Source organism: Artemia franciscana, chromosome 1, assembly GCF_032884065.1.
Source record: "Artemia franciscana chromosome 1, ASM3288406v1, whole genome shotgun sequence".
Taxonomy (NCBI): Eukaryota; Metazoa; Arthropoda; class Branchiopoda; order Anostraca; family Artemiidae; genus Artemia; species Artemia franciscana.
Genome location: NC_088863.1, coordinates 71,282,148 through 71,310,115, shown reverse-complemented (window position 1 = coordinate 71,310,115; position 27,968 = coordinate 71,282,148). Strand labels below are relative to the sequence as shown.

Genomic DNA, 27,968 nt, shown 5'->3' with positions numbered 1-27,968 from the left:
AGCGGCAAACTTTAAACTAGAAATGATCGAAATTATTACGTATATGAAGGGGGCTGACCATCTTTAATACCTTGCTGTTTACGCCAAAGTTTGCCTTTTATAAAATTCTAATACAAACAGAACACAAAAAAATTATAATAAAATAAAATATAATCATGCTTAAATAAAATATAATCGCGTAACAATACAAAACGCAAGCCATGGCGTCTGTTGCAGCCTATTTGTAAAGTGCATACTGAATTAATCTCCTGAATAGGACTCAAGCAAAATGAAACAAGACCATCAAAATCATTTACAATTGTTTGGTATGTTTTCTAACCATTTATATTTGTCTGTTCCCCAAAACTACCAATTATCTGTCACAATAAATCAAAGGTGTGTCGAGGACTGTTGTTCGAGGAGCACGGGGGGGGGGGGGGTCAGAAAACTAAAGTTTTGGCGAGTCGGACAAAAAGTTCAGGTGAGAGGTTAAAGGGCTTTAAACTTTATTAATATAATTGAGAAGAGCATAAAAAAGCATCAAGTAGTGGGTTCAGTTAAGAAAAATGAGTTTTCCATATGAGACTCTTTTCTTTAAGTTAATTTAACGGCAAATAAGTATGCAACCAGCAATAAGCGTATTCATTCCGTATGTTCAATCAATAAGAAAAGCTTTTTCTACAAATTAAGTTTTTCGAAGAAGAGTAAAAATGAAACCCAAAACGAACATAAATTACAATAAATGACCAAGTCAAACTCAAAACAAGCAGAAAATAACATGAGTAGGGCTCAAAACCCCCTATGCCTTCCTAAGGCTAGAACGTAATTTCCACTTTACTAAGAAAAAATACAAGTGAATGTGCACTGTCACTTTAATACACATATGCTGATATTTATTCCTCAAGATGTTTATAATGTTTGATTTCTTAAAGGTATAAAAGGGAAAAACATTAATTTTTGTCAGCAAAGTACAAATTATGTCCTGGTCTCGGAAGGGCATATGAGTTTTGAGCCCTACTAATGTTAATTTCTGCTCGTTTTGAGTTTGAGTCGGTTATTTACTGGCTCCCCTACCAAAATAAAACAAAAACCTACCAGCCAAAGAAAAAATCAGCATTCCTGTACTAATCTTCATCTCTTTAAGCTTGTCCAATGATTTAGCGAAATTAAATGTTGCGCGTCCAAAATTGAACTGTTCAAAAAAGAGTGAATTTCTCCGAGCGAAAACAACTCTTTCCTGCAATTGCAATACCGCGAGAGAATTTTCACTCCATGACTTTTTGGCTCCATATGAGCCAAAACTGTAGTTTTGTATTTTCTTTTTTTTTTACTTTTTGTAAGGGTAAGTTGAACTTTTGATTTCCTTTTTAGTGGAATCTTCTTCCAATATTCTAGGAAAATTGGCTTGAACCTGTCACCCCAGGACAAAAACTATTCGTGACAACTAACTTTAAGTAAGAGGAAAATCAATCCAATTAAAATCATCACTCTAAAAAACGGAATATTGATAATAATACACATATCAAAAGAATTCACTTTTTATCCTGATTCCAAATTTATAAAATACGTTAAGTTTATTCCTCAAAAGCTAAAAGCCTAAGAATATATCACATCACAAATCTGTGCGCGTCATATCACAAAAATTTAGGAAAGAAAAAACTATTTTTCAAAATATTTGGAGAAGACAGGGGGGGGGGGAATTTTGTTATTTCTTGAATTTTTTAAAGAAAATACTGAAGAAGGTATTTTCCTAAGACAATGCCGAAAAAGGGTATCTTTCGAATGAGAACAAGAAAATCTAGGGAGGGGGGACAACAAACACTCCTCTCCATCGACACACCTTGCATGAAACTGCGAAAGAAAAATACCTACTCCATAGTTTACCAAAATACTTTGAACAAAACTAAATAGAATCATTTTCGCTAAACTTCTACGCATCACTCAAAATTTTTCGAATACAACCCCAGTGTTTTGAATATATCCAAATCTTTTTGGAACTTTCTCAAATTTCCCAAAAAGAAAAGCATATTTGTAGAAAACGCCCTGAAAATTAATAGTAACAAAAAACTAATTAGCATTATTTGGGGTTAATGTTCGTTTAAGCACGTTATTTTCGAAGGAGGTTTAGAAAAACAAATCTTTCTGTGAACTTCGTAGAAACCAAGAAGAACTTGGAGATGGTGAAAACGTTAGTATGTTTGACTAATACGTACTGCATTCCAAAAACAGTCTCTTATTTCCATTCGTATTTATAGTCTATGCTCCAGGGCTGACCAGATAGCTTCTTCCCAGCTGCGAGAATAGCTCTTGTGGTTCAGTTGGTAAGTATGCACCATAGCAAGACACCAATGGGAGTACGTTACTCACAGACAGTGACTTGACCTAAATAGTTTAGAACAATTATAAGATATATTTGTGGCATGCAGTAAGTGCTAGTCCAAAAAGATTTTGATATTGAGAAACGATAATCAAGCTAATCTAAAATAAAAAAAAATACAATATTAATTAAAATGAACTTCAAAAGTGGTTTAAAACAAAGCTTTAAATTTATAAATTTCCTATTTTAAAAAATCCGCTTTTTAACAAAACACTCCATATAAAGTTATACAGTTTTGAGTTATATAGTTCAATCTGTTAAATAAAAAAGAAAAGCAGGTAAAAAAAAATAAGCAAATAAAAAAAATCTGAAAACATAGTTCGTAGTCACGACCTGGCTTAATAGTAACCGAAACTCTAAAAACAGAATTTTAATACCAATAGTTACCTCAAAAGAATCGTATTTTAATGCTGATTTTAAATATAAGTTTCATCAAGTTTAGTCTTACCTATCCAAAGTTACGAGCCTGAGAAAATTTGCCGTATTTTAGAACATAGAAAGAAACACCCCTTAAAAGTAATACAATCTGAACGAAAATCACACCATCAGATTTAGCGTATCAGAGAACCTCAAGCTCCTATCTACAAAAATGTGGAATTTCGTATTTTTCGCCAGAACACAGATCGCGGATGCGTATTAATTTGTTTTTTGTTGTTTTTTCTTTTCCCAGTGGTGATCGTATCGAATCAGTGGTCCTAGAGTGTAGCAAGAGGGCTCATTCTAACGGAAATTAAAAGTTCTAGTACCCTGTCCAAAAGCTCACTGCCTGTCCATGAATTATTCTTTATGATTGATTGTGTATGGTTATGCTGTTTGACCTATATAATTGGAGAGATGAGTAGGGTTAAGGCCTCATTCAAGTACAGATCGATATTAGTTACTAAAGTTTTCTTTAGTTTCCTTTTCTCCTTCTATCTTTTTTTTATGGTGTATGCTTATTTGTGTCTTTATGCTGTTGACACTTTCAGGGAGATTTTTGTGGTTGGGGGGGGGTATAGGGTAGGGGGTTATGTGGTGGGAAATTTCCATGGAGTAATTTGTCATGGGGGAAGATAATTTCCATGAAGGGGCTGCAGGATTTTTTAGCATATTTTTAAAAGAGCAATGAAAAAAGAAATATGATAAAGTTTCTTAAACTGAAAGTAAGGAGCAGCATTAAAACCCAAAACGAACAGAAATTATTACGCATGTGAGGGGTTCACCTCCTCCTAATACCTAGCTCTTTACGCTAAAGTAACTTTTTAATTTCGACTATTTAATCTACGGCCTTTATGATTCGGGGTCATTCTTAGGGAATTGGGACAAAATTTAAGCTTTAGTGTAAAAAGCGTTGAAAGCATTGATAAGGGGATGAACCCCCTCATATACGTAATAAAAACATACGAATTTGTAAGTAGGTTACGTAAAAAAATCGTAAGTTACGCATATTTTTACTAACAAAAACGTTCGGAAAGTTAAAAGTTCTAGTTGCCTTTATAAGTAACCAAAAAATTGGAGGGTAACTAGGCCTACTCCTTCGGTCCATTTTTTTCTCGAAATCGTCCGATCAAAACTGTGAGAAAGCCATTTAGACAAATAAAAATTAATATACAAATTTCGTTTCAATTATTCATATGTGGAGAGCCAAAATCAAACATGCATTAATTCAAAAGCGTTCAGGAATTAAATATAAAAAAAACAATTTTTTTAATTGAAAATAAGGAGGGACATTAAAACTGAAAATGAACAGAAATTGCTCCGTATCTGAAAGGGGCTGCTCCCTCCTCAACACCCCGGTCTTTTCGCTAAAGTGTTTTACTGTTTTAAACAGTAGAGTTGAGAGAGAGTCAAACTTTAGCGTAAAGAACGGGGCATTGAGGAGGGAACCGGCCCTTTCATATACGGAGCAATTTCTGTTCGTTTTCAGTTTTAATGTCACTCATTTCTTTCAGTTAAAAAAAAGACTTGTTTAAAAAAAATTTAATTGTAGTAAGGAGCGACCCGGCTCAAGAGTAACCGAAACTCTAAAAAATGAAATTTGGATGCCAATGTAGACATAAAAAGTAAAGTTTTAAACTGATTTTCAATATACTACCTTTACTAAGTTTAATCTTACTCATCAAAAGCTACGAGACTTAAAAAATTTGCTATATCTTCGAAAAATTTCACCAGCATATTCTGCGTATCAGAAAACCCTACTATAAAGGTTTCAGGCTTCTATCTGCGAAATGTGGAATTTTGTTCTTTTTTGCCAGAACAAAGATCACGGATGGGTGTTTATTTGTTTTGTTCCTTTTTTTTCCAGGGGTGATAGAACCTAACCAGTAGTTGTAGAATGTCACAAGAGGGCTCATTTTAAGGGAAATTATAAGTTCTAACGCCCTTTTTAAGTAAACAAAAAAATGGAGAAAAACTAGGCCTCTCCCACACTCCCTTTTTTTCAAAAGTCACTGGATAATAATTTTAGCATAGTCGAAAAATCTGATAATTTTGTCTTTGAGGACGACCTAATCCACCACTGTCCCCGGGGAAGGCTGCAACTTATGAATTTTACCCGTTGTTTACATATAGTACTGGCTATTTAGAAGTATACAGACGTTTTCAGGGGGATTTTTCCAGGTGGTGGAGAAGGAGAAGAGAGAGAGAGAGAGAGAGAGAGAGAGAGAGAGAGAGAGAGAGAGAGAGAGAGAGAGAGAGAGAGAGAGAGAGAGAGAGAAAATAACCCCCGAAAAAAAATCCTTGATATAGGCCAGCTTACAATTTCTTTTTTATTTAATCAACCTGTTCGTTTTCAGTTTTAATTTCTGTCTTTACTATCGCCAGAAAAAAAATGTCATAATAAAATGTTATATATTGCTTAAAATGAAGGAAATAAAATTTTCTTAAGTTTTGTTGTTATGCCAAAACAAATTTAATGTCTTACTCGCTGAGTAACTGAGAATATTTGACACTTAATTGGCCATTGTTGAAAACATTATGACATAAACGTCTTAATTTTTTATTATTTTGAAACCAGTGAAGCATTTAAAGAAAAAGACCTTTAAAGCACGTATGTTAGAATGTTTTTAGAAACTTGAGGCATAGCTAATTTATGTTCATGGCTTGGAATTAATTATTTATATATTTATTGTTATATAAAGTGGATATCAAGATATATTAATATAGAATTGTCCTGGACTACTGATCAAAAGGATATCAAAGGATAGTTATCAAAAGGATATTTCAAGAAAAGGATTATCAGAAATTATTAAAAAGCTTTTAATTGTTTTAAAAAGCAGAATTGTGGCAAAGAGTCAAACTTTAGCGTAAAGAGCGAGACATTGCGGAGGGGACAATCCATTTCATACACGGAGTAATTTCTGTTCGTTTTAAGTTTTAATGTCGCTCCTTACTTTCAGTTAAAAAAACTAGTTTTTTTATGTAATTTCTGAATGTTTTTGAATTAATGCATGTTTGAATTTGACTCTCCACACGTAATCTATTCAAATGAAATTTGCATATTAATTCCTTTTTTGGCTAAATGGCTTTCTCTTAGTTTTGATCATACGATTTTGAGAAATATGGGATGGGGAAGGAGGCCTAGTTGCCATGCAATTTTTCGGTTACATAAAAAACCAACTATTAATTTTAATTTTAACGAATTTTTTTATTAGCAAAAAATATATGTAACTTTAGAATTAACTTATGTAACAAACTTTTATATTCTTTAATTTTTATTATGTATATGAGGGGGTTTGTACCCTCATTAATACCTCCTTCTTTACACTGAATCGTAAGTTTTGTCCCAATTCTTTAAGAATGACCCCTGAATCAGAAAGGCCGTAGAATAAATAGTTGAAATTACTAAAAATACTTTAGCATAAAGAGCAAGGTATTTATCTCCTCCTAAATACCTCGCTCTTTATGCTAAAGTATTTTTAGAACCCTTCATATGCGTAATAATCTCTGTTCGTTTTAAGTTTCAATGCTACTTCTTCCTTTCATTTGAAAAAACATTTTCATGTTTATTTTTCATTGTTTTCTTATAGTAATGCTAGAGAATCCTGCGCCCTTTTCATTGAATTTTTCTTCCCCATGACAGATTCCTCCAAGGAAAAATCCTCCAACATAGCCCCCTCTGCTCAGCCCCACCCCAAAACAAAATAAAATCCCCCTGAAAACGTCTGTACACTTCCCAATAACCATTACTATATGTAAACACTGGTCAAAGTTTGTAACTTGCAGCCCCTCCCCCAGGGATTGTGGGGGAGTAAGTCATCCCCAAAGACATGGTTATTATGGTTTTCGACTATGCTGAACAAAATGGCTCTCAAAATTTTGATCCGTTGACTTTGGGAAAAAATGAGCGTGGGAGGGGGCCTAGATGCCCTCCAATTTTTTTTGGTCACTTAAAAAGGGCACTAGAACTTTTCATTTCCATTAGAATGAGCCCTCTTGCGACATTCTAGGACCACTTGGTCGATACGATGACCCCTGGAAAAAAAAAAAAAAAAACAAACAAACACACCCGTGATTTGTCTTCTGGCAAAAAATACAAAATTCCACATTTTTGTAGATAGGAGCTTGAAACTTCTACAGTAGGGTTCTCTGATACGCTGAATCTGATGGTGTCATTTTCGCTAAGATCCTACGACTTTTAGGGGGTGTTTCCCCCTATTTTCCTAAATAAGGCAAATTTTCTCAGGCTCGTAACTTTTGATGGGTAAGACTAAACTTGATGAAACTTATATATTTAAAATCAGCATTAAAATGCGATTCTTTTGATGTAGCTATTGATATCAAAAGTCAATTTTTTAGAGTTTTGGTTACTATTGAGCCGGGTCGCTCCTTACTACAGTTCGTTACCACGAACTGTTTGACTGGGAATGAGCAGATTAATGTATAAATGATGAGTACATTTGGGTTGAAACGATGGCTCTAATCTATTAAAAAGCCCAGCCCAGAGTTGCCAAAAATTAAAAAGCCCACTGTGAAAAAAACTGTGAAAGAAACTTTTTCTTTTTAAATGATTCAGGAATTGTAACTATTATTTCAATATATCTTAGTAACAAATGTAAAAGTTTATTGGGAAAACAAATTTTCTTGGATTTCCAAAAAGCCTCAAACTTCTGCAAATACGCGTCAAAATAAAAATGATGAGTGAACTATGGGAATCTTGATTGTAAAATACCCTATTCAGGAATTACGGTGCCTACGCTGAACAACAAGGAAAATCTCCTATTTATTCTTATTCTTTAATCCAGGAATAACAGTGTCAAGTCAGTGGTCCAAAAAGTTGGCAGAAGGCTCATTTGAACGAAATTTTTCATATATAATGGCATTTCTAGGCAAAAAAAAAAAAAATAGATTGTGCCACAGCAAAGTGGTGGTTTGTACCATTTTGTGTCATCAAATAATAGTTTTTGCCAAGGTCGTGGGCCTACCTATTCAAAATTAAGTGCATTTTTTTTTATAAAACATTTCAATGGTTCAGTTCACAAAGGATGCAGTTGTTCTAGCAATATTCAAAAATTAGCCATCATGGCCAGGCCGAGTGTTGGGTATTATTCGGGCCAAGAACAAAAATATTCTATGTTGTATTTTGGTATGGAAACCATGAAATCGTGACAACAACATCCTCACAGCATTTGGCATTTGTTAGTGTTTCAAACGAGGCTAAGAAGAAAAATGAATTACGCGTTGCGAACACTTTTGCGGAATTAGCTGATTTTCCTGATGAGCTTCTTGAGATTAGTGGTTCGAGTTTACCAGATATATCGGTACATTCAATAAATTTTGCTTTATCAGACTTGGAAACACAAAAATCTAATATTTAAAATCATATTGCAAAGTACGTGAAAAAGTTGGATTATCAAATAGTGCGGATTCAGTCGACTCCATTGTTTCTCAGATTCACGACTACACTCGTCCAGTATTCGACCAAGTTTGATGAGATTGAAAACAAACAACAGGTTCTCCAAAGCGCGAACCTAGCCCTAGAAAACAGGATCGAACAGTTTGAAACCCGTCTTGATGATACGGAGCAGGAAAAACGAAAGAATCTGCTTATATTTCTTGGTTTTGACCAAAGTGGGGATCTTCCCATTTTTAGCGTGTATTGAACGGGATTACGGATAAAATACAAATTTCCGATTTTTTTTTTCGACCGCAATAGTTTCTGTATTTAAATTTCAAGCAAATTTTATAGATTCAGACATCATTGTAAATGCAAAAAAGCATCATGTGCCTGTGTTGGTTGCGTTCAAGTCTGCTGGAACTGCAAAAAACGTGTTAGCATGCAAGTCAAAACTTAATCGGTCGGAAATTTTTGATACCGAGTAAAAAGTTAATGTTAACATTAAATTTTTTAATGTTAACATTATAAAAGAAGGAGATTCTTGACTGGCCATAATTAAGCTCAGAAACAGAAATGTTTGGTCGAAGAAGAGGACTATTTTTGGAAAAGAATCAGCGGCAGAGATCCGTAAAACTAGAGCTATGGCTGAAGCGGTCCGGTTGCCGAATCCGACCGCATAATTTTGAGCTGGGAAATTATGTTGTTGGATTACTTGTACGTTTGTTTCTCCCCTTGTATTTACAGCCAAAATGTCAGTTCCTTTCGCGCTTATCTATTTCTTTTCCCTTCCTCTTTCGGTCTATCAGACTTCTATTTATCTTTTTTTTTCGTATAAAATAGTCACCTTCTTCAATGAGAGTGAAAAGATATGATGACGCTTTGAATGAATCAAGGAGGCACACTCGTGCCTCTATAAAGAGGCGAACCACGACAATGTTAAGCGATCTTTGGTTCCAGTGGTCACAGAGGGATGGAGAGGGATGCATTTCGTAGCCCGAGCTCCAACTAAGAAACCTGCCAAATTTCATCCCCCTCCGACTTTTCCTTCATGGGGAAAATCTGGCTGAAAGTTTCGACCCACCAACCCCAGCCCCCCTTTAACGTTGTCCGATCAGGCTGAAATTCACAAGTTAAGGTCCCCTAGGGCCCAGGAACTTATCCGCGAAATTTCAGCTCGATCCGATAACTCCTTCCCTGTTTTCCAGAAACCACGCATAGCCACTTAATGTTCATATTCTTTTTTTTCTGCCACGCCTACAGGTCACAGCCGACATCGGATCTGGGTGTACGAAGACTCATTCGACGCGGAATTCTCCGAGTAATTTTGCTTGAAAGTTTCGTCGGAAAATCTTAACCCCCCGATTTTCTAGCTTAGAAAAACCCCATTTCCCTATAAGATCCCATGTTAATTTTTTTGTTGTTAAAAGTTACGAATTTCAACATCAAGTACATCAAAATGATCAGCTAAACATGGTGAGACTAACTGAAAGCTGCAAAAAATTCTGTCTTAATCCGTAAAGTTTTTATTTGAGAAAAATGACAGAAACCCTTTTTTTTATCTGCCACGCCTACAGGTCACAGCCGACATCGGATCTGGGTGTACGAAGACTCATTCGATGCGGAATTCTCCGAGTAAGTGCCCTTGAAAGTTTTGTAGGAAAATCTTAACCCCCCAAAAGTTTCGACCCCCCCCCAACCCCACCCACCCCCCTTTAACGTAGTCCGATCGGGCTGAAATTCACAAGTTATGGTCCCCTACGGCCCAGGAGCTTATCCGCGTAATCCGATAACTCCTTCCCTGTTTTCCAGAAACCACGCATTAGCCACTTAATTAACCCATTTCTCCATAAGAGCCCATGTTAATTTGAAATTTTTAAAATTTATTTAAAAGTTATATTTACACACATGCAGGTGGTTAGCTCAGTCGGTAGAGCGTGGGATTTTTAATCCTCGGGTCAAGGGTTCAAGTCCCTTATCGGGCGGTTTTTTTTCACAAAAGAAAAACGTACAGAAATAATCTGAAAAAAAACTTCGTTTTCTTAGAGTTAAAGAGGCTGCGTCCCAAAGTCGAACCTTAAAACGTACAGGAATTAGGAGAGGCAGTAGGGGGGCGACCGCCCCCTAAATCCCCCGCTTTTAAAGACTTTTGTACAGGCTTTTTGTTGTGAGGGGCTGCCGCCCCCATAACCCCCCGCTCTTGGCTTCAGAAAGGCCCTCTTTTAATTAACAAAAAATTTGAAATGAATGAATAATGGAATAACTTCGAAAAATGTTAAACACAAGAGGACAGAAGAACCATTGCGCCGAAACTAGTAATTAGTAACAATGAAGTCCCCCCACAACAAAAAACCTGTACAAAGGAGTCTTTAAAAGCGGGGGGTTTGGGGGGCGGCAGCCCCCCAACTGCCTCTCCTAATTCCTGTACGTTTTAAGGTTCGACTTTGGGACGCAGCCTCTTTAACTCTTTAAGAAAACGAAGTTTTTTTCATATTATTTGAATAGAACCAGTTTATTTTTGGAAGTCAAGCTCGTGACACACTGGCGGGGGATGATGAATGCACCAATAATTTTTTGTTGAATTGTCACCCAAATGATTATAGGAATCCGAATAATCTTTATGAGTATTCAAAACCTGTGAGTGCAGAAAGAGCGATCGTTATATGAAGTTGTCAAGGTCTAAGAATGGCATATTCTTCTTTATGTGAGATTTTAAGTTTGCTAGAAAAGAAGCCGTGCATTGTAGGCCTATGTGACATATGAGACATTTGTTTCTAGAAAGTCACTGCCCTGGGATTTTTCTTTTCCAGGATATGTTCGCGAGCGAAGAGAACGGACAACCATGGAGCGGGGTGGTCTATGCCTTTCGATTAATGATGTTACCCAACATTGAGTTAGGGATGAACTATCCTTGTGGCTCGAAGGCAGGATCGAAACCCTTTTCATAGAAATAAAAAATAAACGGGAAAAAATTTGATTTTGGGATTGATTTACAAAATCCGTCATTTGATATTACTTTTTTTATGGATAAATTTGAATTGTTATTAGATGAAATAAAACAGTAAATAAAACAATTTTATGAAAACAATTTTATTTATAATTGTACTAAAATGGAATAAAATAGAAATGAAATTGTACTAAAATTAAAATGGGATATTTAAAAGTGTAGTAAGGAGTGACTCGGCTCAATAGTTACCGAAACTCTAAAAAATAGTTTGATACCAATAGTTACATGAAACGAATTGTAATTTAATGCTGATTTTAAATACATAAGTTTCATCAAGTTTAGTTTTACTCATAAAAAGTTACGAGCCTGAGAAAATTTGCCTTATTTTAGAAAATAGGGGGAAACACCCACTAAAAGTCATAGAATCTTAATGAAAATCACACCATTGCGTGCAGCGTATCAAAGAACCCCATTACCAAAGTTTCAAGCTGCTATCTACAAAAAGGTGGATATTCGTATTTTTTGCCAGAAGACAGATCACGGGTGCGTGTTCATTTGTTGTTTTTTTTTTTGTTTTTTTTTTTCCCAGGAGTGATTGTATCGACCCACTGGTCCTAGAATGTTGCAAGATGACCCATTCTAAAGGGAATAAAAAATTCTAGTGCCCTTTTTGAGTGACCAAAAAACTGGAGGGCACCTGGGCCCCCTCCCAAACTCATGTTTTCCCTAAAGTCACCGGGTCAAAATTCTGAGATAGCCATTTTGTTCAGCAAAGTCGAAAAACCTAATAACTACGTCTTTGGGGACGACTTACTCCCCCACAGTCCCCGTGGGAGGGGCTGTATGTTACAAACTTTGACCAGTGTTTACATACAGTAATGGTTATTGAGAGGTGTACAGACGTTTTCAGGTTGTTTTTTTTTTGGTTTGGGGGGGGGGAGAGGAGTTGAGCAGGGGTTACATGGGAGGATCTTTCCATGGAGGAATTCGTCATGGGGGAAGAAAATGTCAATGAAGGGGCGCAGGATTTTTTAGCATTATTTAGAAAAACAATGAAAAAATAAATATGAAAAGTTTTTTTCAACTGAAAGTAAGGATCAGCATTAAAACCTAAAACGAATAGAAATTATTACGCATATGAGGGGTTTACCTCCTCGTAATACCTCGCTCTTTACGCTAAAGTATTCTTAATAATTTCAACTATTTATTCTACGGCCTTTGTGATTCAGGGGTAATTCTTAAGGAATTGGGACAAAATTTAAGCTTTAGCGTAAAAAGTGAGGTATTGAAAAGGGGGTAAACCCCCTCATATACGTAATAAAAACATACGAATATAGAAGTTCGTTACGTAAGTTAATTTGTAAGTTACGTATATTTTTTTATTAATGAAAACGTTTGTACAAAATATAAGTTCTGGTTGCCTTTTTAAGTAATCAACAAACTGGAGGGCAACTAGGCCTCCTCCTCCGCTCCTTTTTTCTGAAAATATTCCAATTAAAACAATGAAAAGGCCATTTAGCCAAAAAAAAATTAATGTGCAAATTTCGTTTTAATCGTTTATGCGCAGACAGCCAAAATCAAAACAAGCATTAATTTCAAAAACGTTCAGAGATTAGATAAAAAAACAAGTTTTCTTAACTGAAAGTAAGGAGCGACATTAAAACTTAAAACGAACTGAAATTACTCCATATGTGAACGGGGCTTTTCCTCCTCAACGCCCCGCTCTTTAAGCTAAACTTTTTTACTGTTTTAAAAAGTAGAGTTAAGAGAAAGAGTCAAACTTTAGCGTAAAGAGCGGGGCGTTCGGGAGGAAAAGCCCCTTTCATATACGGAGTAATTTTTGTTCCTGTTAAGTTTTAATGTCGCTCCTTACTTTCAGTTAAGAAAACTTGTTTTTTTTATTTAATTAACTATAAAGAGCGAATAGCTCAGATTTTGTTAATATGATGGTGTCACATGATAGTTTTCCTCTTGTAACTATTCCAACTCGGATTTCGCTTCTCTCGGCGCCCAAGCAGATGTGATTATGTCTGACGGGTCGGATAACCTTCTTTTAATAAGTAAAATAAAGCTGAATCAGTCAAACGAAAATAAACGATATGAAAGGGCTTCGTTTTACCGTGAAATGAAAAGTAAAAACCTAAAGAGTTTTGCAAATAAGATGGATGAAATAAATCTTTGGCGTGCAACAGAGGAAAAGTGACCTCTTAGTGAGATTAAATAAAAAAAACAAGTTTTTTAAATGAAAGTAAGGAGCGACATTAAAACTTAAAACGAACAGAAATTACTCCGTATATGAAAGGGGCTTTTCCTTCTCAACGCCCCGCTCTTTACGATAAAGTTTGACTCTTTCTCTTAACTCTACATTTAAAAACAGTAAAAAAAAACTTTAGCGTAAAGAGCGGGGCGTTGAGAAGGAAAAGCCCCTTTCATATACGGAGTAATTTCTGTTCGTTTTAAGTTTTAATGTCGCTCCTTACTTTCATTTAAAAAACTTGTTTTTTTTATTTAATTTCTGAACGTTTTTGAATCAATGCATTTTTTGATTTTGGCTCTCCGCAGAGGAATAATTAAAACGAAATTTGTATATTTTTTTTTTTTTTTTTTTTTTTTGGCTAAATGGCTTTCTCATAATTTTGATCGAATGATTTTGAGAAAAAAAGAGCGGGGGAGGAAGCCTAGTTGCCCTCCGATTTTCGGTTAATTAAAAAGGCAACTAGAACTTTTAATTTTTTCCGAATCTTTTTATAAGTAAAAGATATACGTAGCTTATAAATTAGCTTACGTAAAGAACTTTTGTATTCTTATGTTTTTATTACATATATGAGGGGGTTCGCCACCTCGTCAGTACCTCGCTCTTTACACTAAAGCTTAAATTTTGTCCCAATTCATTAAGAATGACCCCTGAAACACAAAAGCCGCAGAATAAATAGTTGAAATTACTAAAAATACTTTAGCGTAAAGAGCGAGGTATTAGGAGGAGGTGAGCCCCTCACATGGGTAATAATTTCTGTTCGTTTTAAGTTTTAATACTGCTGCTTACTTCCAGCTGAAAAAAACTTTTTCATTGTTTTTTTTTAAGTAATGCTAGTAAATCCTGCGCTCCCTTCATGGACATTTTCTTCCCCCATGACAAATTCCTCGATGGAAAGCTCCCCCAGCATATCCCCCTCTTCTCAACCCCTGCCTCCAACCAAAAAATCCTCCTGAAAACGCCTGTACACTTCCAAATAACCATTACTATATGTAAGCACTGGTCAAAGTTTTGAACTTGTAACCCCTCCCACGGGGACTGTGAGGGAGTAAGTCGTCCCCACAGACATAGTTATAAGGTTTTTCGACTACGCTGAATAAAATGGCTATCTCAGAATTTTGATCCGCTGACTTTGGGAAAATAATTAGCGTGGGAGGGGGCCTTGGTGCCCTCCAATTTTTTTGGTCACTTAAAAAGGGCACTAGAACTTTTCATTTCCGTTAGAATGTTAGAATTTCCCAGGGGTGATACGATCACCCCTGGGAAAAAAAAATAAAAAATAAAAAATAAACACGCATCCGTGATCTGCCTTCTGGCAATAAATACAAAATTCCACATTTTTGTAGATAGGAGCTTGACACTTCTACAGTAGGGTTCTCTGATACGCTGAATCTGATGGTGTGATTTTCGTTAAGATTCTATGACTTTTAGGGGGTGTTTCCCCCTATTTTCTAAAATAACGCAAATTTTTTCAGACTCGTAACTTTTGATGGGTAAGACTAAACTTGATGAAACTTGTATATTTAAAATCAGCATCAAAATCGATTCTTTTGATGTAGCTATTGGTACCAAAATTCCATTTTTTAGACTTTTGGTTACTATTGAGCCGGGTCGCTCCTTACTACAGTTCGTTACCACGAACTGTTTGATAGTAACGAACGTAATGAATGAAACGTGTCATTTACGAAGAATAAACCTTAATATAAATTTTCCTGAGAAACCATGGATAACAAAAGCTATTCTAGTTTCAATAAAGCGGAAAAACCAACTTTATATTAACTATTTAAAATATCATTCATATGCTAATTTTATAAAATTCAAAAAAATCCGGAACATTAAAATTCAGTAAAACGGAAAGCTCAGAAACTTCATTTCCAAAATGAATTTCATGAAAATCAATAGTATAGTAATGTGGTTATATTAAACTGATTCGTGTTGTCTTTGCATCGTTAAGTTGCATCTTATTATTTATTTATAATTTCCTTTTCTTTCATGGCTTCGAGATTTCCCCAAGATTGCTGTCAGATGTTTAATGACTCATTTAAAAGGTTACGGCCTCTCTCTACGTACTTATCCCTATTTCTTCTTAATAATTTTAGCGTAACGAGCCATATTATATGTGACGTTGTCGGACTGGGAAGATTGGAATGTATAATAATGGAACTATTATTATGTTTATGGTTGAAAAACCTTAACAGAGGGATTGAAATCCAGGCAACGATCCAGAGCCATTATTTGGGAGGGGTAGCCGTCTTAGAACGAAAAAGTGGGACGTTTCCCCTCCCATCTAGACATTTGTTCAAAATAGTTCTATTAAAGCCAGGTTTACTATCAACATATCGTAACGCATGGGGAAGTTAAAACCAAGTGTTGTAATAGGTAAATTTTGTATATTATGGAACGGTAGCTGGGGGTTCCATCGTGTGTGAACGGGCCTAATTAGATCGAATTTGCCATGTTATTTGATTTTTGAAAATGTTGTAAGCTTTAGTACTCTATGCGATGTAATATATATTAAAAAAAAAATTATGGCAAAATATAATCAAAATTAGGTAAGAATTTTTCCTAGAATCTATAAAGAATTTTGTAGATTTTTGGTGGTCTCTCTTGGGGGAGAGTAGATAGCTTTTATGATACCACTGTAATAATCAAAATCCATTAATTAAATAAAACGTGATTGTATTGTGCAGTAATTATTTTTGATATAATTTCATATTGGAACATCACCACCAAAATCTGCATGTAAGTTAAAAAGGTCTAACACCGTGTTTTAGATCTATATACAATATAGTGACAAAACACCGTTATCCCACAGGAATAACGGTGTTGGTGATTATTTTCGGATATAACTAAGAAACAATACCTATTGAGGTATATATATTATGGAGCAACTTTAGAAAAAAAACCTTTTGAAGTTCTCCAACTTTATTTTGACAGTTTTTTTCGTGTTTCTCTTTTATAGTTTCGGTTAGCAGAGCGTTTAGGAAAAATATATTATTGAGGATTGGAGGAAACACGAATTTTACCCAAGTCTTCACCACTTTCCATAGTAAATGTTAGTGTTTTAATTTTCAGACAAAATAATATATATATATATATATATATATATATATATATATATATATATATATATATATATATATATATATATATATATATATATATATATATATATATATATATATATATATGCTTGTTTAAATTTATAGCATTTTGTTGTGAATTGGCTTCTAGTGGAACTTTTTAGGAATTTACCGAAGACCAGCCATTCAGAGGTTTATTATCAATTCTTTACTGCATAGAATAAAACTGTATTGAAATTTAATACTGAGGTGAGCATTTAAAAAAAAAAAGCTCAACTATTCTGTTAATTTTTGGGTACTATGCGACCTGTAACTGTATGTTTTACAGTGACTGGTGTCGTTATATTGTACTGTATAGTTGAATATTAATGAATCCACCAAATATCTAATACCTCTACCAGTTCGATATGGGCTTAATGGTTTATTTTTTGCATTTCGCATTAAACTGGCATTTCGAAATTTCGCAAATTCAACTGGATCAACTGACAATATGTTCCATTTTAATTGCCAAAAAACAGATACCATAGACTAGTTCACAGCGACCAAATCAAATTGGTATGGATCAAATTGTAGCTTAATCAACATTAGTTTAAACAAAAAACACATTATATAGACTTGTTTAAAGCTTGAATTAAGCAGGTGGATTAAACAATAATAATAAAAAAAAACTACAGACCTGAGCTGTAGTCCTGGGTATTCAGGATTTTTTTTATTTGCGAGGGTGTTTCAGGCAAGGATTTTATTTTCAGGGAGAGTTTTTCAGAAGGATTTTTTTTCGAGAGGGGACGCGGGTACACACAAAAAAAACTTTAAAAATATTAAAAATTTGCTTATGTCCGTGAGCCAGACAAACATTTCAGGAGGGGGAGGGAGTTCAGACCCCCTATTCTCCCCCTGGATAGCCTACGTGCTTGCTACTGGGGCACTGGGGTTCACCTCCTCGTAATACCCTGCTGTTTACGCTAAAGTATTTTTAATAATGTCAACTATTTATTCTACGGCTTTTGTGATTCAGGGGTCATTCTTAAGGAATTGGGACAAAAATCAAGTTTTAGTGTAAAGAGTGAGGTCTTGACGAGGGAGGTGAACCCCTTCATATACGTAATAAAACGTTTGACTCTATCTCTTAACTCTACTTTTTAAAGCAGTAAAAAACTTTAGCGTAAAAAGCGGGGGGTTAAAGAGAAAAAGCCCCTTTCATATACGGAGTAATTTCTTAACTGAAAGTAAGGAGCGACATTAAAATTTAAAACGAACAAAAATTACTCCGTATATGAAAGGGGCTTTTCCTCCCGAACGCCCCGCTCTTTATGCTAAAGTTTGACTCTTTCTCTTAAGTCTACTTTTTAAAACAGTAAAAAAAACTTTAGCTTAAAGAGCGGGGCGTTGAGGAGGAAAAACCCCGTTCATATACGGAGTAATTCTGTTCGATTTAAGTTTTAATGTCACTTCTTACTTTAAGTTAAAAAAGCTTGTTTTTTTTATTTAATTTCTGATCGTTTTTGAATTAATGCAAGTTTTGATTTCGGCTCTCCGCATATAAAGAATGAAAACAAAATTTGCATATTACTTTTTTTTTTTACTAAATGGCTTTCTCATAGTTTTAATCGGAAGATCTTGAGAAAAAGGGACCTGGGGAGGAGGCCAAGCTGCCCTCCAATTTTTTGATTACTTAAAAAGGCAAGTAGAACTTTTAATTTTTTTACAAACGTTTTCACTAGTAAAATATATACGTAATTTACGAATTAACTTACGTCACGAACTTCTATTATCGTATATTTTTATCACGTACATGAGGGGATTCACCCCTCTCATTAATACCACGCTCTTTACACTAAGAATTTTGTCCCAATTCCTTAAGAATGAACCCTGAATCACAAAGGCCGTAGAATAAACAGTTGAAATCAATAAAAATACTTTAGCGTAGAGCTATGTATTACGAGGAGGTGAACCCCTTTATGTGCGTAATAATTTCTGTTTGTTTTAAGTTTTAATGCTGCTCCTTATTTTCATTTGAAAAAACGTTTCATATTTTTTTTCATTGTTTTTTTTTTAAATATTGCTAAAAAGTCCTGCACCCCCTTCATTGAAATTCTCTTCTCCCATGACATATTACTCCATGGAGAGATCCTCCCAAGTCACCGTCCTCGACTTCCCCCCCCCCCCAAACCAAAAAATCCCCCCGAATACATCTGTACACTTCCCAATATCCATTAGTATATGTAAACAACGGTCAAAGTTTGTAACTTGCACCCCCTCCCACGGGGAGTTTGGGGGAGTAATTCGTCCCCAAAGACATAGTTATTAGGTTTTTCGACTATGGTGAACAAAATGGCCATCTCAGAATTTTGATTCAGTGACTATGGGGAAAAAATGAGCGCAGGAGGTGGCCTAGGTACCCTGCAATTTTTTGTTCGCTTAAAAAGAGCACTAGAACTTTTAATTTCCGTTAGAATGAGCCCTCAGACTACATTCTAGGACCACTAAGTCGATACGATCACCCCTGAAAAAAAAAACAAAAAAAAAACACGCATCCGTGATCTGTCTTTTGGCAAAAAAAAAGTGAAATACCACATTTTTGTAGATAGGAGCTTGAATCTTCTACTAAAGGGTTCTCTGATACGCTGAATCTGATGGTGTGATTCGTTAAGATTGTATTACTTTTAAGGGATGTTTCTCCCTATTTTCTAAAACAAGGCATATTGTCTCAGGCTCGTAACTTTTGATGGGTAAGACTAAAGTTGAGGAAATTTATACATTTATAATCAGCATTAATATGCAATTCTTTTGATGTAAATATTGGTAACAAAATTCCATGCTTTAGAGTTTCGGTTACTATTGAGCCGGGTCGGTCCTTGTTACAGTTCGTGGTACAAACGTGTTTGGCATGGACATGAATGTCATGTGGAGTGGTTCTACCGTTTATGCACTACAGTATGAATGACATATTTTTTCTTGAAGCCAAAAGACAGTGTGACCTGCCTCAAAAGTCCATTTTGGTCAAAGCCCGTTTAGTTGGAACAGTAAGCATTTAAAGATTTCTAAAAACAAACTTTGGCTTAAGGATAGAGGCATTGAGGAGGGGCAACCCTCTTCATATACGTAATAATTTTGTTCATTTTGAGTTTTAATGTTGTTGTTTATTTTCAGTTGAAAACATTTACTTTATTATTTAGTTTGTGATCGTTTTTTGAATTATGCTGGGAAATTGGGCTACCCCTGCATGAAAAATTCCCGTCTTCTAAAGACGGGAAAAATATGCATGAAAAATATCTTCCCATGCAACTACTTTTCTAAAAAAACAAGCTTTTTCTTAACTGAAAGTAAGGAGCGACATTAAAACTTAAAACGAATAGAAATTATTCCACATATGGAAGTTGCTGCCCCCCCCCCTCTCAACGCCCCACTCTTTACGCTAAAGCTTTTTTTATTGTTTTAAAAAGTAGAGTTGGGAGAAAAAGCTACACGTTTTAAATTGTTGTGAATCTCGATCTAGAGATTGCATTATCAGCTCATTTAGGATCCAACAGTATTTATCAAGCGATAATTATACAAAGTATAATTCGTAAAACGAATTAAATTTTGGTCAATTCTATAATAATTAAAAAATTATCTGCTCAAAATAAAGAAGAAATTTGACACTTAAAACGAGCATAAAAAAAAGGGTGGAGCTTCAATTATTTAATTTAACGTACCAGTCATGTAGAGAAAAGTTTTTCTCTTTTTCCGCGGAAATTTGATTAGAGTAAAAATTTGGATTTTTGTTGAAGCAGAATGAGAGCGTCAGAATGAGATTATCAGAATGAGAGTGGAAAGGGGAATGTGAACAACATCTGAGAAGAATTGAAAATAAATATCTTCACTCAAGTTACTAAATATTCTCGCTTCAGCAATCAATCATTTATGAGATTTTAAGCAGTAGAGAGACCAGTATTTGGTGCCTATGTTACTGTGAATGTCCGAAATATGTGAATGTCGACATTCACCGCTAAATGTCCGATTAACGTTTTTTTCTCCTTTTTCCCCACTGCCAGTCAACTTTTTCAGTTTTATGCAAGGTTTGACGGTGGTCAGGTTAGGCTTTAGGTTAGCCCAATCTAAAATAACTTTAATTTTTACAGTCAAAGCTTGCATAAGACTGAAAAATCTGGTTCGCAAGGCTAATTGAATCGGAGTTTCTGACATTCACAGGTGATGGTCGACATTGATCAGATTTCGGACATTCACAACAAGGCTTAGGCTTTTGCAGCAAGGCGTACAAGGTCTACAAGGCTTAGAGAAGCCTAGCTTGACACATACATTTTCATATCTTACAAAACTTGTAAAGGTTTTTGAAGACCTAAGAGGTCAAGATTTTGAAATGAAATTAGAACCTTGTAATTCTGCATTAATAAAGAAGATTGTTTCTTCAATAAAATCAAACAGCACTGGGACCGATGGCTTCAACCTACGAATTCTAAAATCAGTGCTTCCGAATACTCTTCCAGTACTAGTATTTTTGATAAATCTGTCAATACCAGAGGGTCAATTTCTTCATTCGCTGAAAATAGCCAAAATCATCCCACTTCCAAAGTCTGGGACTCTAAGTGACCTTTCAATGTTTCGAGAAATAATGACGAGAATGATGATTCAAAATTTTCGAGAAATGATGAGCAAACAAATCACATACTTTGTCAAGTTCTTGGACTATGTCGCCACCAACATTTAGGCTATGCTGTTGGGGAGCAGGACTACCCTTGATCACTTCATTAATGATTTTCCATTAAAAATAAATAAGAAAAAAGCTAAGCACGACGACCTGCCCTCTATAGCGACTCTTCCTAAAAACTACAGAATTATACATAAAGATAACTAAGAAGTTTCAAGGCAATGATTCAATGGTACACATGGGCATTATCATTACCGCATGAGGGAGAATCCAAGTGCCTATATCTCTATCCTTTCTTTGCTTTCTTCTTTCAAACATTTTTGTTCTATGGATTGGTAAGCAATTAACATTGAACTTCTCCAACTTTTTGGTATTCCTCCCGGAAGTTCAAAATAAAAATAAAAATCCTTTTTAAAACTTTCTATGAAATGACTATGAAAATCATCACAAACTTATCAAGTGAAATCGTTGCATTGCTTTTTTTATAAAATTTATTTATTTATTTTTAATAATATATATTTTCATCAAATTATGATATATTTCATTAGGATCAACCCATCTTCACTTCTTCGATGTGGTTGTTATAACACGCAAGTACCCATACACATAATAAATACATAAGAATGAGGAGACACAGGACCGAAAACAATGAAATATGGTTCATGGATACTTGCTGCATATTATAAAGGAAGGATTCCACCAGCTTTTTTCTAATAGTACTTAGGGCTATCTGAGACCATTACATGAGGGGGAGGAAAGGAATTATAAAAATTTAGCTATCTAATAAAATCAGCTATCTAAAAATGAGCATTCCAGTGTGTCTAATCTTGCTTTTCAAAAATTAACTTTGCACAAAATTAAGTAAGCTTAACAAGAAGCTTATAAGAAAAGATGCCTTTAAATTCGCTACTGAAACATTTACTACTATGAAGTTAACTAAAATAGAGTTTTGGTCAGTTGATAAGTGACGTTATGTTCAAATTTGAAAAATATCGCCATACATTTGTTTTTTGGCCCGAAAATCATGGCAGACAATGGAAGACACCTTTTTCGGTAGCACATCGAATAGGAAAAGAGGACAAAATGAAAGTTACCATCGTTTACTAAAATATTTTTTTTCAAGATAATTTGCTTTATGATTACTATTTACATTTAATATATAATATTTTAAACCGCAATTTGGCTTAGTTGGCTCGATGAATTTGGCTTAAAATACAAGACATTCCTTAGACTAAAGGAGAAAAAAACATACATGAGGGACTAATAAATGTGGATTCTGAATATACTAGTTTTGTCAAATTTGATACTGTCTTTTATTTCTAGATAAGAATGAGTAAGAGCTGCCACTGTTGTAAGTCAAACCAATCAAACCCAGAAAAAAAATTATCTTTCAAACATATTGACAAAAAGTTCAATTTGTTGATAAAATTAATTAAAATATTTAGTATATCTAAATGAAACATTTAATATAATCTAATAAAATTTAATATAATGAAAATATTTTATGGAATTAACATATTTTAACAAATTAAACTAATAAAATTAATTTTATAATAGCAATAATTTTATTTTATGATTATAGTTATAATAACAAATCAGATATAATATTTATCTTTATTTTATAAATAAAACATTTAACTTATCCTTGAGTCAAGTGCTAAAGATTCAAAATTGAAACATAAGGTTAAAATATGTATTTTGTGTGTCAAAGTAATTTTGTCATTTTCAGCTGCCTTAAAGAGACAGAAAAAGGAAAAACAGGATAGAAAATGAAGGAAGGAAAAAAGAATGAGACAGAAAAAGAAAAAAAGGATAGAGAATGAAGCAAAGAAAAGGGAAGAGGACTCAGAAAGGAAAAATGATAAAAATGATGGGAAAAAAGTGAATGAGACAGAAAAAGGAAGAAAAATAGAAAACAATAGAAACAGAAAGGGAATGAGGCAGAAAAAGGGAAAAACAGGATAGAAAATGAATGGAGGAAAAGAGAATGAGAAAGAATAAAGTAAAAAGACAGAAATGCAGGAAACAAAAGGTTATAAGACAGAAAAACAACACGTCTTTGAGTCATGGTAACTTCAAATAACAAGGGAATTGGAAATTTATTTTTCAGAAAAAGAGAATATTTCCCAGCAGTACATCACTCAAACATACAACTAAAAGACCAATATAAAATGATTTACTATTAATTAGACATGATGGCTCCTCTACCTACTAGTTGGGCCATATGTCTTCAACACCAAGAATTTGTGAAGTTACTTTTTTTTGTGAAAATGATAAATGATTTACTATTAATTAGACATGATGGCTCCTCTACCTACCCCCTAAAATTCCCCAGGGGTGATCGTATCGACCAAGTGGTCACCAAGTGGAAAAAATCACGCCTAGAAAAGAGGCTTTTCAACTGACTCTTAGGTTGATCTTGGTATGGAACGCTTTATTTGATGAGCAAAATGGAAACGTTCATATTAAAGTATTAACAATGTGATTTTTATTTTGTCAACTGGGTTATCAATGGATTTGGATTGTCAAGAGAAACCTGTACACTAACACGAAATAGATTTCCAGGTGCCTTATTCTTGTATGTATATATTTTCACAAAAAAAGTAACTTCACAAATTCTTGGTGTTGAAGACATATGGCCCATCTAGTAGGTAGAGGAGCCATCATGTCTAATTAAAGTAAATCTTTTGATATGAGTCTTTTAGTTATACGTTTGAGTGATGTACTGCTGGAAAATATTCTCGTTTTATGAAAAGTAAATTTCCAATTCCCTTGTTATTTGAAGTTACTAAGACTCGCAGACGTGGTGTTTTTCTGTCTTATTCTGTTTTTTTCCTGCATTTCTGTCTTTTTTTCTTTATTCTATCTCGTTCTCTTTTCTTTCATTCATTTTCAATCCTGTTTTTTCCCTTTTCTGCCTCATTCCCTGAAATGGCTCTCCCTGTAATGCTTATATATAAAAATCAACGAATAAAAATCACATAGTCCAGCTGCAGCTATTATATTAATTCTCCATACACAGACCTCATAGACTCCTGGTTCCCAACACAACAAAAAACTCGGATAGCATTATTCTGGATCACACAGATTGGACAAACTATCGAAAGGAAAGTACCAACGCAAATCGACGAGAAATACAATATGTAGGGCTGAATCAGGGAAAAGTATAACAATCGTAGAAATTTGGGGGGGGGATATGTTTAATTTGCGTATTATACCTAAGTTACGTGACAATATTTTCGAAACTGACTTCACATGATCTTTAAATGATAGTATTTCATCAACATTGATTCTGAGGTATTTAGTGTACTTTGTTCATTTAATGATTCCACGCTCCGAAATTATTTCCGTAAGCCAAGGGTAGAAATTCGGAGATCGAGAGAAAATAACAAAATTTGATTTTATCAAACAGTTCGTGGTAACTAACTGTAGTAAGGAGCGACCTGGCTCAATAGTAAACAAAACTAAAAAATAGAATTTTGATACCAATAGCTACATCGAAAGAATCGTATTTTAATGCTGGTTTTAAATATATAAGTTTAATCAATTTTAGTCTTACCCATCAAAAGTTACGAGCCTGAGAAAATTTGCCTTATATTAGAAAATACGGGAAAACACCCCCTAAAAGTCATAGAATCTTAACGAATCACACCATCAGATTCAGCGTATCAGAGAACCCTTTAGTAGAAGATTCAAGCTCCTATCTACAAATCACACCATCGCATTCGGCGTATCAGAGAACCCTGTAGCAAAATTTTCAAGCTCCTATCTACAAAAATGTCGAATTTCGTATTTTTTACCAGAAGACAAATCACGGGTGCGTGTTTATTTGTTTGTTTTTGTTTTGTTTTTTCTTTTCCCCAGGGGTCATCGTATCGACCAAGTGGTCCAAAAATGTCGCAAGAAGGCTCATATAACGGAAATGAAAAGTTCTAGTGCCCTTTTTAAGTGACCAAAAAAATTGGAGGGCACCTAGGCTCCCTCCCATGCTCATTTTTTCTCCAAAGTCAACGGATCAAAATTTTGAGATAGCCATTTTGTACCGCATAGTCAAAAAACCTTAATAACTATGTCTTTGGGAATGACTTACTCCCGCACAGTCCCTGGGGGAGGGGCTGCAAGTTACAAACTTCGACCAGTGTTTACATATAATAATGGATATTGGGAAGTGTACAGACGTTTTCAGGGGATTTTTTTCGGTTTTTGGGGTGGGGTTGAGGGGAGAGGGCTATGTGGGAGGATCTTCCCTTGGAGAAACATGTCATGGGGGAACATAAATTCAATGAAAAGGGCGCAGGATTTTCTAAAATTACTATAAAAAAAACAATGAAAAATATAAACGTGGAAAAGTTTTTTCAATTGAATGTAAGGAGTAGCATTGAAACTTAAAACAAACAGAGACTATTACGCATATGAGGGGTTCTAAAAATACTTTAGCATAAAGAGCGAGGTATTTAGGAGGAGATAAATACCTCGCTCTTTATGCTATAGTATTTTTAGTAATTTCAACTATTTATTCTACGGCCTTTCTGATTCAGGGGTCATTCTTAAAGAATTGGGACAAAACTTACGATTTAGTGTAAAGAGCGAGGTATTAACGAGGTTACGAATCCCCTCGTATACATAATAAAAATTTAAGAATATAAAAGTTTGTTACGTAAGTTAATTCTTAAGTTACGTATATTTTTTACGAATAATTTTTTTTTTTAAATTAAAATTTATAGTTGCCTTTTTATGTAACCTAAAAATTGCAGGGCAACTAGGCTCCTTCCCAATCCCTTATTTCTCAATATCGTCTGATCAAAACTAAGAGAAAGCTATTTAGCCAAAAAAGGAATTAATATGCAAATTTCATTTTAATAATTTATGTATGGAGAGCCAAAATCAAACATGCATTAATTCAAAAATGTTCAGAAATTACATAAAAAAAACTATTTTTTTTAACTAAAAGTAAGGAGCGACATTAAAACTTAAAACGAACAGAAATTGCTCCGTATATGAAATGGGTTGCCCCCTCCGCAATCCCTTGCTCTTTACGCTAAAGTTTGACTCTTTGCCACTATTCTGCTTTTTAAAACAATTAAAAGCTTTAGCGTAATTAGCGAGGGATTACGGAGGGGATAATCCATTTCATATACGGAGTACTTTCTGTTCGTTTTAAGTTCTAATGTCGCTGCTTACTTTCAGCTAAAAAAACTAGTTTTTTTATGTAATCTATATTCAGGTCAAGGTGGTTTATTTTAAGCCATGTACATATTTTGGTCATTGCTGCATTTATCGTTGACATGAGCAGTTGTTTCGTAGGGGCAACACACGCCAAGGTTGTATCATCAGCAAATAAGGGTATAGTAACCTGGGTCTTTCTCGGACCGTTGTCAACAAAGTCGTCAATTCTGGGCATAGCTTTCAGAACATGCGGCAGATCATTAATAGAAACTAACAACAGTGTCGGACCTAGTACGGATCCTTGGAGAATCCCCCAATTAACAACATTTTTACTAGACAAAAATCCTGTATATAATATAAATACATTATAAAGACATAGAGATAGAGACAGAGAAGGAGAGGTAGAGAGGGAGAGAGAGAGAGAGAGAGAGAGAGAGAGAGAGAGAGAGAGAGAGAGAGAGAGAGAGAGAGAGAAAGAGACACAAAAAGTAAAATAATGTCAGTAAAGTATAAAAGGCAACGAATGCTAGGCGAGATGAGGTGAAAAATATAAAACATAATTGTACCAACCAAAAAAACTTTTTACGAATAAAAAATGAAATGTGCTAATTTAATTAGTACTACAAATACTACAGCCACCGGGACACTTCTTCGATAGAGGACTTTTGCAAAAAACGATTTTGTCATGTGTCTGATTAGTTTATTTTTCGTTGCATCTATAGCCATAACAAATAACCCCATCATTAATTTTGAATGAAATTATAAAATAATAAAGATATTAGAAGAATACAAGACCTTTCTCACAAACAAAAACCAAGTTTTTCTATGCAAAAAGAGACATTAATTTTATTATTAAATCAAAGTTCGTCATTTTTTTTTTTGTTCCCGTCATATTAAACCAATATATTATATTTAGGCTATGTAAATTTATATTTGACGCTCAGTGTTAATCATATTTTCGAAAAAAATATCATTAAAAAGATAAATTATAATAATTTACTTTTGGCAGAATATTAACTGCTAACGGACATACCATTGTTGATATGTAATCTTTTAAAAAAATGAACTTCTTTTACTAAGAATTAGAAACAAGTTTTCCAACATTTATTGTCTCAAGACCTGTAAGTTACACCACAGCGGTCAGGTGTCATTAAAAATCTGGCTGGAATCCACAGTGAATTATTCGAAGATCTTCACAACTCACAAAAAATGGAATATTCTTGTTCTGGGTTCAGGGGGGCTTAAGCTCAATTCCGTGTCCGTTAGCTTCTCCGACTTTATACCATTGACAAGTCATGCTTTTGCTATAAGCCCCTTACATTCTTTGCTACAACAATGACTTTAAGCCTCTTGACAGATCATTAAATAAAGCATAGACGTATATTTCATACTCCCCCCTTCATTATCATCTTAATTTCTTAGGTTGTACTGGAAATCTGATGCTCTGGATAGAGCTTAAAACAGGTGTGCTTAAAGGGATAAAGCCCGGATATGGCCTTATTTTTTGGAAAAAAAATTAATATTCCTAATTATTGTAGAAAGACAAGTATTTTGCTTTCAACCAGTTTGTGGTAACGAACTGTAAGTAAGGAGCGACTCTGTCCAATAGTAACCAAAACTCAGAAAAACAAAATTTTTACAACAATTAATGCATCAAAATTGGTCAGAACTGGTTTTTTATGCTGATTCCAGAATTTCTTAT

At 34.5% G+C, this 27,968-nt stretch overlaps 1 protein-coding gene across 2 annotated transcripts in view; it reads right to left on the bottom strand.

The window, feature by feature from the left end:
* Window positions 1-27,968, bottom strand: part of LOC136033544 (LDL receptor repeat-containing protein egg-1-like) — a 140,905-nt gene that overhangs the window by 73,152 nt on the left and 39,785 nt on the right. For both annotated transcript variants that reach the window (XM_065714298.1, XM_065714288.1), the window contains exon 3: window positions 1,075-2,361. In XM_065714298.1, the coding sequence (XP_065570370.1) occupies window positions 1,075-1,114 (40 nt within the window). In that variant the 5' untranslated portion in view covers window positions 1,115-2,361. The remainder of the gene's footprint in view (window positions 1-1,074; window positions 2,362-27,968) is intronic.